The 13,671-nt window shown below is 42.3% G+C and overlaps 1 protein-coding gene across 3 annotated transcripts in view; it reads right to left on the bottom strand.

Moving 5' to 3' along the window:
- Positions 1-13,671, bottom strand: part of LOC119730886 (T-box transcription factor TBX1-like) — a 39,131-nt gene that overhangs the window by 20,358 nt on the left and 5,102 nt on the right. For all 3 annotated transcript variants that reach the window (XM_038203952.1, XM_038203949.1, XM_038203951.1), the window contains one exon: positions 5,000-5,378. In XM_038203952.1, the coding sequence (XP_038059880.1) occupies positions 5,000-5,378 (379 nt within the window). The remainder of the gene's footprint in view (positions 1-4,999; positions 5,379-13,671) is intronic.

The following is a 13,671-nucleotide window of genomic DNA, read 5'->3' as shown; positions in this document are numbered from 1 at the left end:
GATTCTACGGTTGCACCGACCATATCGGACCACTGCTGTATCATTTTGGAAGATCATCACTTCTTCCCCAAGATTCTGGTAATTCGTGGGGAATCTGAGGGCGAAACAAAAGTGTCAAATGAGATGGAGCGGAGGTGAGCGCGGGAAAATGATATCTCAGCGGGAAAATGAAATCTTACGGCGGGAAGCTCCCTCCTCGGAATGAGTTCGATTTATCATCCCAGACATCTCCGGGGACTTGTATGTACTGGGGTGTACATCAATACTCCTCGACGACCTACTTCAATTTGGGAAATCATGACCGATATTTTAAGGATCGCGGAAGAATGTGAGCGTGGCGTTTTGGTATATTGTATAGGAACAGACGGGTGGCAGAAAAGCGTGACATACCGGAGTTTAGAGTTACTTTAAACCTCAAATCACGGACTTACTGCAGAAAGTCCTCGGTTTAGGGTATAATCGGATCCATCCCAGATGCTTGTGCAGTCACTGCAGTGGTATTATGGGCCCTCTGGTTTCAAGCCGGTCAGTGCCGTACTACTGCTCTCTAGACCAACTTCCACACTGGATAACCTTTCAGTTTCAGAACATGTCGTGTTTAATTGGGGATACTCGGTGGACATACAGAAAAGTACAAAACTACTTGAACAATACGGCAACACTAGTAAATTGTCACAACTTTTGAGGTTGGTTTGTTTACACGAACAAATCGAAGCTTAGCTGAGTACCAGCCAACTGACCCCAACTTGAGGTCAAACGATATGTGGTGGAAAGCTGCTCCACGACACCAGACGTTCATTACAAGTTGTACCTGTGTGACGTCATCATACCCAGCTAACCACAAAATAAGACTTTATACAAGTTGTACTGCTATGCCTGAGCAGACCAGAAGAAAAAAGAACACGCGTCTTGAGCGTTTAGCCAACTAATCGATCTTTTTAAACCCTTTCCCGGATTGGTAATAAACTAGCATGTACATTAAATCGTACAACGACAGTTTGCGTAATGGTCCCCAATTTGCAACTTGTGGTGTTCGAACTGGGTCAATTCAAGATGGCGTCTGTGGAGACTATTTATGTGTGTGTGTGTCAATCAAGATCAAGAAAACTTCGCACTTTCTCAAAATGTGAAGTCCACAGTGTCGTTTTTGAGCTCTGGCAGGAGCTTCTACAATTCACTTGGGTGTCGGTCGGTCCCATCGCCGAAAATTTACCAAAAATATTTAAACAATATTGAGCAAATGCCATGCCGTCGTCAGTAAATGCACTCTAAAACTGTTTGTAACAATTCGTAAAGTTGTTTATGAAAATGTTGTAAACGGAGGCAAGATATGCGCAGTATTGTTATAGTCACGTGGAATTTTCTTGTAGTGGTTGGACGGTATCCAGGAGGAAATGAAAGTTTACCAAAAGTATGGCTTTCCATATGTGCCATTGGCGTCGCATTTTTCGCCAGAGCTTATTGTGCACTGTGCACTTGCATTAGTTTAGTGTGTGCTCGACAGTCCGACGCCGGTGATTGCTGCATGCGTGAGCTTAATTTAAATCATGTAGATCGTGATGGGGCCACGATATCCTCGTATATAAAGGCACACAGTAATATTGTATTGAAATATCATCACCGACACTTTATTTTAATATCACCGACCGCATCCAAAAGAGCGAAGGGCAAAAACTTAAGACAATTGTCTAAAATAACCGATGTGGATATTTACAGATGAAGGTACAGTGTTTATTGAGCAAAATATCTGCAGTCAATAGGCAAGCCCCTTCACAATACTACACAAACCTCAGTTTTCAAGGATGAACGATTTTCGTTGGTTTCACTAGAATGCATAAACCGAATATCGCAAGCTCACAATTTGAAGAAATTGCATTTCAATTGAATTTTCTTTATTAAATATCAGGAATACATATCTTGAGAGCTTTTTTTTTTTAAATGGCGTTATGTCCTCTGTCCTAGTAATGAAATGAACAAAAAACACCATTGGTAAATATTCTATTTTTCGAAAGAGCATGAAGCGACAGTTAATATTTTTTTCCTTATTTGGTAATCGTAAACATACCAAATTGTAAATCTTGCCTACCCATCTGCCAAACTGCCCAGGCGATCTGAATTTATAATATCGTCTAACAATATAGGGAAACCGATCTAGCCTGAGGAATCCAGGTGCGATATCTCCTCTCCTTGTGGCAATTAATAACCACAAATCATTAGGGGTCTGAAGTTGATTAGCGCCATACCACGAGCTCAGTGTGCAGCTTGGAATCATAACACAATAGGACAACCAAAGGGTCCGAGAGCGTGGACGCCATACGCGCTCGCATACCGGAGCTGGCGCACCAATCGCCGGGAAATATTTGCTAATTTCTCGGCATAGCTGTTGATCAAGCCCGCCATAAATAATGCCCGACAAGCGAACACTCTCCTGGCTGGTGCAAGTATTATGCCTTTTTATGATGCGATATCAATTCTGACAATGAACTCCGGGTTGTTGGCAAATCGCCTGACTTCGTTTCGTCTGAGCTCCTTGCACCTCTAACTGTATTCAAAGGCCAAGCGGTGACGGGGGCTCAGACTATAGTTCTATCAAAAGCAGATGATCGTGGATTCTTGCAATGTAATAAGCTCGAACCCTCAATGACAAAACGCTACAGTGCGAAAGCCTGTGGTGTATTTATTGATCCACAGACGGACGCGAGACATGGATGCGTTACTGACGTAGACACTTTGGTGTAAATTAAACACTTAAGTTTGTGCAGTGTTGCAACTATATATCTATATTGTTCAATACAAAAACAATTACTTGTTCACTGACATAATTTACTTGAATTAAGATGTTTTCGGAAAGTATGATGTACATGTACGACCTGGCAACTTTACCAGCCAATTATAATTATGTATCGATAAATTGATAATAATGATCCATCCACAACGGTTAAATTTGACCGCTCAAGTGGCCGTGCGATTTGAATGGTTAATTCGAATGTATTACAGACATGATGTTTGGCGTCCATAGGTACATGTTGACATTCAACATGCCTCCACGTGGAGAGGTTATAATCAATCACGCTATGAATGAAAACTGAACATTGACCAAACAAGACATTGTGGAAAAGCCAAGACGAAAGGAAACAACAGATCATTCCCATTAACTGAAACTAAAAATGCATACGAAATGAGACAGGAAAACTCCGGGTACGGTGCTCATAAACATTCATCTATTATGCCGAGGGTCCATGACAATATTCTTTATTTCTACCAGCGAGCATTCAACCCGTACGGATCAACAAACAGTCCCCCGTTTATTCCCTCCCTGTGACCCACAAATATTCCTCCTCCATCCGTCACCGTGTCATGGAACACTTCGGGCACAACAGCCCCCAACGACGAATTCAAACAGTCCCTTCATTTTCGTTTTATTCCAAACTTCACCATTAATCGGTCTCGATATTTCACCGAGAAAAATGACCACTTTGACCCATGCAGTCGGCCTGTGCCATGCAGCATCTTTCAGGGAGGCGATTAGCAAAAGAACCTGTCAGCTAGGTCGGTGTTGCACCAGTACCACCCATCATTCTAATCAGCCCTCTATATTCACCAACTTTGAACAGAATGGAAATAAAAATTCCTCGAACTGAAAAAGCGTTTATTTGGATTAACTGATGTGCATCTGTCGTTTGAATATTGGCGTCACGGTGCCAGAACAGCAGTTATCAATATGATTTTTCCAAGGCCAACCTTGAGCTAGATCATGGGAACTGAAATGAAATCACAGCTTTACACGCAGAAAATGCGAATGTGATATCACCAGACGACTTCATAAGTTCATTAACACTTCTGCAAAAATCACACGCAGTGGTTTCAGTAACACTGGAGATAAAAGGTTGAAGACAAGCCTTTGGTACCATGTACTTTCTTGGGGAGGGGTTGATACAATGAAATGTTTGACGATAGGAGACATGATATCTTTAAGACAATGTCAATATCTTATGTAGGGCCCACCTTAACTCCCATATTTTTGGCAATAGCGGCTGCATTTGTGTTTTAGGCGTTGCATGGGAAAGTCCAATGCTCAGCTCTCTCTGAAGCAAATAGCGTGTGAAGAGCTCCAAAGAACAAGAGCAAATAGGAACCGCCTCAGGCGAAGACGCGGAGGCTGCAGGAAGTTAGAAGATCCTTAACAAGAAGTTTTGGGAAATGAGGGAGGACCGACCAGAAACTGGTTGATGCTCGGCATTTGAGACGAACATCCCCGACACTGAGGATAACATCTGTTATCGCTCCTTGGTGTGATTCGAACATCCTGTGAGCCCACCGCAAACAAATTTGGAAATCTCGGCCAAGATTTCGGCCGGACAGGACCCCGGATATTGGAAGTGATGCCTCGACGGTTATAAATATACACTTTCTGCTTGGTGGGTGATAGTGTGTGGGGGAAATGAAATATGCTTTTTATTGGTCACTCTGAATCATCGTCGTAATCAATGACATCTTCATCATTGAATGCTGCATGTATACAGTCTTGGCGGGGCAGATTTTATCCTCGTCATCTTTGTGATGTCGTGGCATCCTTGTCGACCTTTGTCATCGTCGTCTTTATCTCGGAGCACAAGCAGCAACGACGGAAGCAGTATCACACCTCTCGGTGAAGGAGATGCGATATCACCAGCATTATCACCCTTGGTATCTATCACTGCACTCAGACGCGAATCCAGGTTGACAAACATGCACGCAGAAAGTAGAAAATGAGGAAGAAGCCTTCCTTTTCAAATTGCCTGACCGCATTTTTATCAACTTGGATCTGCCATTGACTGATCACGATCAACACCACAGCCACCTCCTCTCGGAACCTCACCATCTGCACCACCATAACCCATTTGCCTTCACCATTATCGCCGTCATTGGCATCCTGTAAAACATGCCAATAGTGCTCCAATCTTTAAAATTTCACTGGGAGCATAGCAAACTCCTTGACCAAAAAATTCAAGTCACTCACCTTCCAGCCTTGGTGACAATCATCTCAGTCCCCAGAGAGTGGAACTCGTCCCAGAGTGCCTTCATCTCTAGCCGCACCTCCACCGTCACCACCTTGGCGCTCATGGGCTTCTCGTCCAGTCGCCGTCTCTTGACACCCTGGCCCTCCTCGCCGTCTTCCACTCCGTCCCCGTCGCTGCTCCGGACCCGCCCCTCCCTGTCCCCGTTCATGGAGGAGGTATCGGAAGCCGAGCCGGACAGCTTGGTCATCTGCTCCATGGTGGTACCTCCACCGCCACCGGTGCTGTCCTTGCAGTGGTCGCTGAGGATCTGCGGCGGGCTGGAGGACCGGCGAGTGTTGTTGCAACTCTCGTCATACCCCTCCGAGGTCTTGCTTGGAACTGGAAGAAAAACAAATTAGGAGGGGAAAAAAAGAGAATGAGAAATAAATGTGTTTGGGGTGATGTGAATCTAACCTGTTGCCCTATGACTCTACATGAAACCAGACCCACTAGAATTTCAAAACAGCATATGATGGTTTCCACACGTGATGATACATGCAGTCCTGTGTTTATTTTACAAGTGCATTGGTGCGTGGTGAAGTCATTTTGTGTCAAAGTTACGTTTGACAGTTGTCGTGATTAATCTGTAAACATGCATGTTTGTATGCAATCATGTTCATTTGAGAAAAAAAATTCGCTGTAGGATACCAGGAGAGAAGAGTATCACTCTAAAGAAGACAGATGAAAAGGGGTTAGAAAACTCAAGATAGATTGTGGCACCATCATTTCAACTATCCTCTTTGAAGAAAGTCAACGCGTGGGAATGAAACGAAACGATGCAAACACTAGTTCTAGTATAAAAACCTAACAACCTTGTCGGCCAACATGCTATACCAACTCCATCCTCGTTCTACCTTACCCTATAAAACCTCAATGATTTCAACAATGACTTGGATTCAGTATTCCGGTAGGATATTGAATTTAGTGACCAGCTAAGCTTACGAACCATTGGTCGAGGGTTCGAATCCCACTCGCGATTTGGCATGGTCCTCCTGTCCTTTACAACCCACCCTCTCCTATATCAGTAATGATATGCCGTCCATGGTGATACATGTTTGAAATAGGCCGACAGGCTGTCGAACACCAAATCAACTTCTATAAAATTGAGCTTTTGGGTAAGAAACTGTCACATTCGCAAGGAAATAATGAACCCCAAGTAAAATGGTCATTGTCACCTTTTATTTAACAACAGAAAGTATTAACCGTGTACAGACTATGTTTATCACGTTACAAGAATCTTCATTTTTTATGCATGACAGAGTAGGTCTACATGGCCGCATCCAAATCTCTTGACTAGAGCTATCGGCTAGGTCCAGGCCAATTAGAACGACGTGTGAGCAAGCTGACAACTTATATCGAGAGCCGTAGCCGTAGCTCTGGACACGGCCTAATTAATCAGCGAATCGGTGGTTGACGTTAGAATGAATGCCCCCTTTGAAAATACACATCTCTTCAGCAGAATCGACAGCATTATCCGAATGCACGGATTTAGGTCTTACGAGTTTACAGTTGACACTTCAAGATACGGAACACGCAGTGATGCAATGTCATCTCTGAGGCAATCTTGAATCAGTCTGACCTTTATATCAAGTAAACAGTCGGCTAATGACGTTTCCATCAACTTCAGGATATAACCGATTGTGTTAAAGGGCGGGGTTAATAAAGTTGTATCACGGTCTTCCGAGTGTTCCAAGCACTAATATACTACAGCTCAATTGAACTTTTTATTGACAACTGGTAAACCAAAATATGAATATTCAAGTTTGATTATAGAGATACAAGCGCATGTGAAAGGTATCTGTGATTGCGATCACGTGGAGAGGTTAACCAATCACAGAGGTCAAATTGACGCGCGTATACTTGCATAAACAATCAGCCATAATGCGTACAAAAAGCTCTGCCGCCGGTAGTGGTACCAACCAAACGTATTCGTAGTTCTATACCCACAAAATAAACTAAAAAGCTCAGACTGCAACATGTATAAAGGCATTTCCTTTTCTACAACCCAATTATTTCCTGTATTATTTGCAGTCTTATTTGTACAGAGGGCCCTAATTGCGAACTCTATACCATCTTCTTTTTGATTGCATGGCGACATTTCAAATTGCAGTTTTCTTATTATCCCACATTTATCAGCTGCGTTTTACCCGGAAAATGGTCAAAATTTTAATATGTAAATGCGCACTGAGACCTCATTTTACTTCAATTTCACTGTTAATGTTTAAAAATGTGGAACGACCTATATACTATAGGGAGGGGAGGGTACAAATCGCGTTTGGTTCTACCGTGCAGCGTCGCTCAATCACGGGCCAAGGCACGCCAGCTCTCATCGCCGTGCTGCTGATCACTGTATATTTTTGTTTCGCTGGGCCGGTCAGTCCGAGGTGGGAGGGAATTATTACATCGATACATCGCCGGGATGACAGACGGGACAAGCTGGAGGAAGATTTATCTCTCCGGCTCGCAATTATCCAACAAATTAGAAGTTCACATAAATAAGATGACAATGCGAGATCATGGAGCTGAGACGATGATGATGTGGGCGGGAAGGCAGAACGAGAAATGGAGGGGAAAAAGACCAAGGGCTTGGGGTTATTTTGTTCTCAACGAAGCGGGACTTGCTATTGAGTACAGTGTCTCCCGAAAGTAGGTCAGAAAAGACATTAAAATTGAAATAAAAATTGTTCCAACCTATTTTGAAGACGAATGTTTTCAAGTTTATATGTTCGTTCTTTTTTTTTCATAACTAGAAAAAAACCGACATTGCATGTATGGTGAAGCGTTCGGCTAGGACACCTTTTAACATCGATGTAAAGTGTGTGGGCAAGTCTAATTTTCCTCAAGTTAAACGAAAGGCTAATCAAACTCGACAAAATGAGCAAACCTAAACAATAGTTTGATTTACAGCATCAAGTAATAGCCAAAATGGCTCAAATGAAAGCACTGGAAAATATACCCAACCATGGAGCTCTACCCAACCATGCAGCAGACCACAGCCTCACGGAACTAGGGTTCTGGTGACCTTTGAACCCTTAAGGTCACGAGGTCGTGTCCACCAATCCCGCGGGGAATGTGTGAAAGTTATTTTGCTCCAATGGGTTGAGCACTCGGCGTATTATTGGATCTCAATCGATTTTCAGGGAGGCAGATTTTGTCTACCGAATTAAACCAGGGATGGCCTCGTTTGTCATCATAACTGATCAAGTTTGGTGACAAGATTTGTTCATATAATTCATTTAGGCTTAATTTGTTTTGGGGGCTCAAAACAAAGAAATAAAAAGAACACATGCATTGTTTTCCAGTCTCCAAACAAATGGATATGCGTGTACCCTGCGGTATATATAGGCCCCCTACAATGTACCAAATGCATCAACAGCGGCACCAACAGCTTAATTTAACCTTATTGTATTTTTGTTCTAGAAACTTTGTGTAAGGGTAAAAGCTATAAACACATTTTTTTTTCTCGAAAACTTGAAGTTTCATACCTTACGCAAGAAGTAACCTGCTCAAAATCAAACGTACTCTGTAGGTAAATGGGTAATTTTATTCACTCGATTTGAATTAAAACATTGACATAAATAATATCATCTGTAATTATGACAGGAGATGCCTTGTAATATTTGATTCTTGATGGAGTTCTGCAATGACTTCTGGGCCATAAAAAAGTTGTAACATTATTATTTTGTAAATAACTGTGTTGTCATAAACCAGAGATGTGCTTCCAGAATAAGAAAATTGATGATGTTTTCCTGTCTTCTGTTAAAATTTAACCCTCAAATATGATTTTGTTCTGATCCACTCAGAGTCAAAACTTGGTGCATTGATCAAAAGGAATGATTACTTTCATGTTCTTTTTTTCGCCTCAAAACATGCGAGGAAAAAGTGAAAAACTCGCCAATCTGCACTGGGGGTGATTTTGGTACCTTAACGCCCCGCCCATGTTCCAAAATGTACCCGCCGTGAACTTTAACAACATTCCAAAAATAACATTATCACAGCGGCGCAGCCCTGCACGATGGCAGGCGATATGCCGTGTTGCAAGTCAGCCAGCAACCCGACATTTAGCACATCAAACAGCTGACTTGGTGTGCACCCACAGTACAGCCGCGTCACCCAGCCACGGCCGAGCAGAGCCCCCGTGGGAACGCTTCCAGTTGGATTTCTCCCCGTACCTCGAAAAGAGAGAGAGAAACAAAAATTCCCGATAACCTGAATTTGTCCCCGGTGATTTCCGAACCATCTTGAAGGGGAGGAAATGCATTTTTCTCTCTCCGAGGGTGTTGGTCAGCCCATAGGTCCATCCATTAGCCTGCCGTGGTGTTAGTTGGTTGGGGAGGGGGGTAGGGGGGGGGGTAGCATGGGCGCCACACGGTAAGGGCAAGGTGATAGGAATCCACCCCGGATTTCGGTACTCAACATCGGTGAAGAAATCATTCCGGACAGCCCATCGTTTATCCAAACTGGCAAGGGGGTAAGTCATCAGCACGCTAGCTCTCTCACCCCCCTCCCAAATCCCAAACCCACTCACCCTTTACCAGAGCCCGGAGAGTGACTCCGATTTTACCCTTCCGAGTTTTTTTCCTCATCTTCTTCAGACTGAAGGAGTAAAAGCGACTCGCACGGGAGTGACGGGACCCGTCCGCCCTGGCCGCACGGGACCGGGCGGGTGCGACCTCAGACACACCATGCCGTTTCCACTTCATTTCCTCGATTTTAGTGACTAAGCTTTGAAAACTTGACAACATTAGAATTACGCATACAACCTTATTAACGAGCCATGTGTACAAGAAAAGGCTGTCTGGACACTCAACATCCAATATCAAACTAAGTAGTTAAATTTTAAGGATTTTTCTTTCAAGCCAATTTTTTTCCCCGGTCAATCATTTCATACCACCCATTTTTTTTTGAAGACGATAATGAGGCATTCCCTAGGCATAAGAAGGAACGGAAAACAGAATCATCATAAGGTCGATTGTTTGAGCTACTTCTCTTTCGTAATAGCCTTTAGAGCCTTTACATGATAGAACTGAGCTTAGCAGTAAGCACGCATAGTTACAAGGCAAATGTTTGGTCACATTTCAACATAGTTATAGCAGAATGTTATTAAACAAAGCTGATTATTAGTTTCTGACATAAGGCACCTGAGGATTTCCACATCTTGCCTATCAGAGGATCATGCCCCGGTTTTAATGTCATTGTCATCGGACATATTCACACCATGAACATAAAGCTGCATCTTCCCTCTGGTCTTATAATAAAATATGTATGTCTGCATAATAAATTGCAAGTTGCCCGACGATCAAAACATTTGAGCGCGTAAAGTAACCTCGAAAAGAGCCCTCTAATACCTAATTTCGAAGAGGATGACAGTTTTGAAGAATGCACTAAATTCATACACAAGGAAAGAGCTATTAAAACAAAAAAAGTTGCATTTTGACATTAATCTTATTAAGCTTGGACACGTGGAAGTGCCAACTGCAACCACATTGAACATGAAATTCACGATCGCTGATGATGACGTCACGCGTCACATGATTACATCACGTGTTTACACCACCTTGTAAAAAGCACCCATGCTTCATAATAATTATGATGCATCATGGTTATTTTTCATGCATGTAATCGGCTTTTTGTTCTTCAACACACCGTAAACAGAAGTCTTCTGCCTGTTAATTTAATATATTTGTTTGAATCAAATGGATTGTCAAGCCATGTCCCCCTCCTTAAAATGCAAGTTTAAAATTATGACAAAAGCACTGTCATCCAAGCGTAAAATCTCGTGATGGGCATTAATGGTTTACGCTCTAAGCGATTCGAGGGTTGGGAAATCCGTCTGATAGTTTAAACTCTTTGATATCTAACCTCCTTTTTCCTGAGTCGCTAGAGCCCAGTTTCCGGTAGTTAGGAAAGATCCCCTTCTATTATGTTATTATTATTCTACAAGGGGGGGATCGCAAGTCATTGTAAAGAGGTTGTCAGGCCCAGCGCCTGTACCGTGAAAACATGTACGGCGCATCACTCATTACGGGTGAGTCACGGCGCGCATATCGGCCGCGTGTATACGAAGAGACAAGACTCAGCATTAGCAATGGCCTGTCGGTTTGTCACATCGGTGCAAAAATGCACGGGTAAAAAAAAAAACTCAAGGAAATGGGGCTAGCAAGGGGCACGACACCCCTCCCTGCCAGCTATCCACTCGCATAAGTACTGAATGGCTGTCATTGAACACACAAGTGGGGATGGGTCTATGGAACTTGTGTATTAGAAATGGGACAGGCTTATGTTTTAAAAACCAAGACGAAGTGCCAACTCACGATCCAATTCTCATTTGCAGGGAAAAATTACAATTATGTCTTAAGTCTTCGTACGGAAATGAGTTAGGCTAATTTTCACGTCAGTCCATGACTACTTAGTAGTGTGAAATCAAAGTGAAAGCCCATTCATTAATTTAACTGCCTAGGAAATAGCGCCGAACAAACTTTGAGAAAATGTCCTAGTTGTGACCTTTCTCTATGCTTTAGCAAGCTTACTAATTCTCCTTTGTAATGCCAAAAAGGGAAAGAAAAGCTATTTTTCACGAATAAACATGCATTAAAGCATTCATTGGTATTGAATGCATGCAAGCAGAACAGTAATTCATACAATTACAAAGAACGTAGTTCTGAGTGGGTCTTCACATGGAGCTATAAACACGTTTATAGCTCCATGGTCTGCATCACATTCGACCCCCTGTGCAGAGATTTTTGTTTCACTCAGTCACTGAGGGCGCGCACAGCAAGAAGCATCGTGATGGCCCGCCATGTTTATCTAACCCGACGATTTACATTTCTTAATGTGGTGTAGCCTTACTGAACAAACAAATGACGCCCTGTCTACATTCATCTCAGTCTCAGTGAAATGTTGTTTGCGGCGGTTGCTTTAATCGCTTGTTCTGCGTACACACCGATTCATGTGAGTGCCTACTTGTGGCTCCATCCCATCACATTCCTTTTTGTCGCACAGAGCTGTACACATTTCATGTGCAATGGTGATCAGGGTACCAGACAACACCGGCGACCTTTTTGATATTGCACATGCAAGATCTTGATTTATAAGAACGTTGGTTACTTTAACCCCTTGTAAAATGGCTACCGACTGTTCAATCTGTTGCTCTCATGTGCAATGTACGTCTAAACAAATAATGTTTTCTCTGCAGAAAACATAAATGTTGACCATAAGCTTATGTCCGTCGAAAGACCCGTAAATATCAGCTAAGAAATCAAGCATTGACGCGTATTTTCTCCGACTGATTTTCCTCCGCTAAAGTAACCTGTATCGTTCCGACACTGACATAGCTCAAGTTCATTTACATTTCACGAAATTACTTACAGTCGTTGTTCCAAGGACTTCATTTCTTAACAATTTGACAATTTTGTGCAAAGTGGGAGTGATGTTTTGACGTTTATTACTGGCGTGGCGACAAATTCAATACTGTATATGCGTTTTTCATGTGCAACTGTACACAGCTAAATGCAATTCATATTAAAAAGAAAAATCAGACATTTTGAATTAATTGAAACCTATTCCGACTTCAACTTTCCGATCGTATTCAGGATAACTATTTTTTTTTCATTTTATAAAGTTTGTGGCGAAAAGTATGAAGTAGTACATGTAGTGCTTCAACCCTCTTCACAAAAACAGTTCCCACAATAATAGAATACCTAGATACGCTGCAAACAAAAATTATAAAGTTATAAAAGATAACTTAAAGACATTTTTTACATGTGTTTACTGTGTTGAAACACAAAGAGCTTAAAGTACACGTAACTATTTAGCTTTTGTCAAAAGTAAGGTTCGATTGTTGCTTTGAGTTTGACGGTGGAGAAAGTAAATTTTTTCTTGCTCCAAGTTTTGACAAAATAGTGCATGAACAGCAAGCGTTGAAGACCAACTCTTCTTACTTATACAATTTACCGAACTGAGTTACAGAAAAGATGGGAACACCGACAGTGACACTGACACTGCCGGTAGTACTTGTTTTCTGTTCCAAGTCGTTTGCTGAAAAATGTACCCTCCCTATATCTGGGTTACAAAGTCGTTGCAAGGAAAGATCTTACACATTATCCACCTAATTTTGATACACAACGTATAAGCGACTTATCCCGCCAATAATTGTAAACGCCAATCGCCGTTTACGGTCTTCAGAAATCACCGGGGACGAGTTCCATCCTCTGTTAATTACATTATTATAAACAACCTGTGATCTGTTACTCGTTATGCTCATAACCCGAGGATAGGACGACATCTACCGGGAGGTATCGTCTGTGGTCGTGGGCTCGATAGTTCATTTTTACAGCGTCTGTATAGGGCCCATGTTTACATCGCTGCCTGTGGAAAAGGGCTTCATTTTTAAGTGTCAAACAGAAGAAAATCGGCATTAATTCCCCGTCTCAAAATGAAACAAGGACTCGATTGAAAACAACATTTCATTGATTAACGATGTAATTAAAAGTCTACGGAATGACTGACATCTCCAATGTACCGTAGATAACTCATGGAGCAGAAAACGGATAAAAAATGATTGTTTATTCGGGAACTACTTCGACACGAAGACAGAACGGAATAAATTCTGGATTTCTTAAATCGCGATTTC

Source organism: Patiria miniata, unplaced genomic scaffold, assembly GCF_015706575.1.
Source record: "Patiria miniata isolate m_02_andy unplaced genomic scaffold, ASM1570657v1 HiC_scaffold_22, whole genome shotgun sequence".
Taxonomy (NCBI): Eukaryota; Metazoa; Echinodermata; class Asteroidea; order Valvatida; family Asterinidae; genus Patiria; species Patiria miniata.
This window is presented reverse-complemented; position numbering and strand designations above follow the sequence as displayed.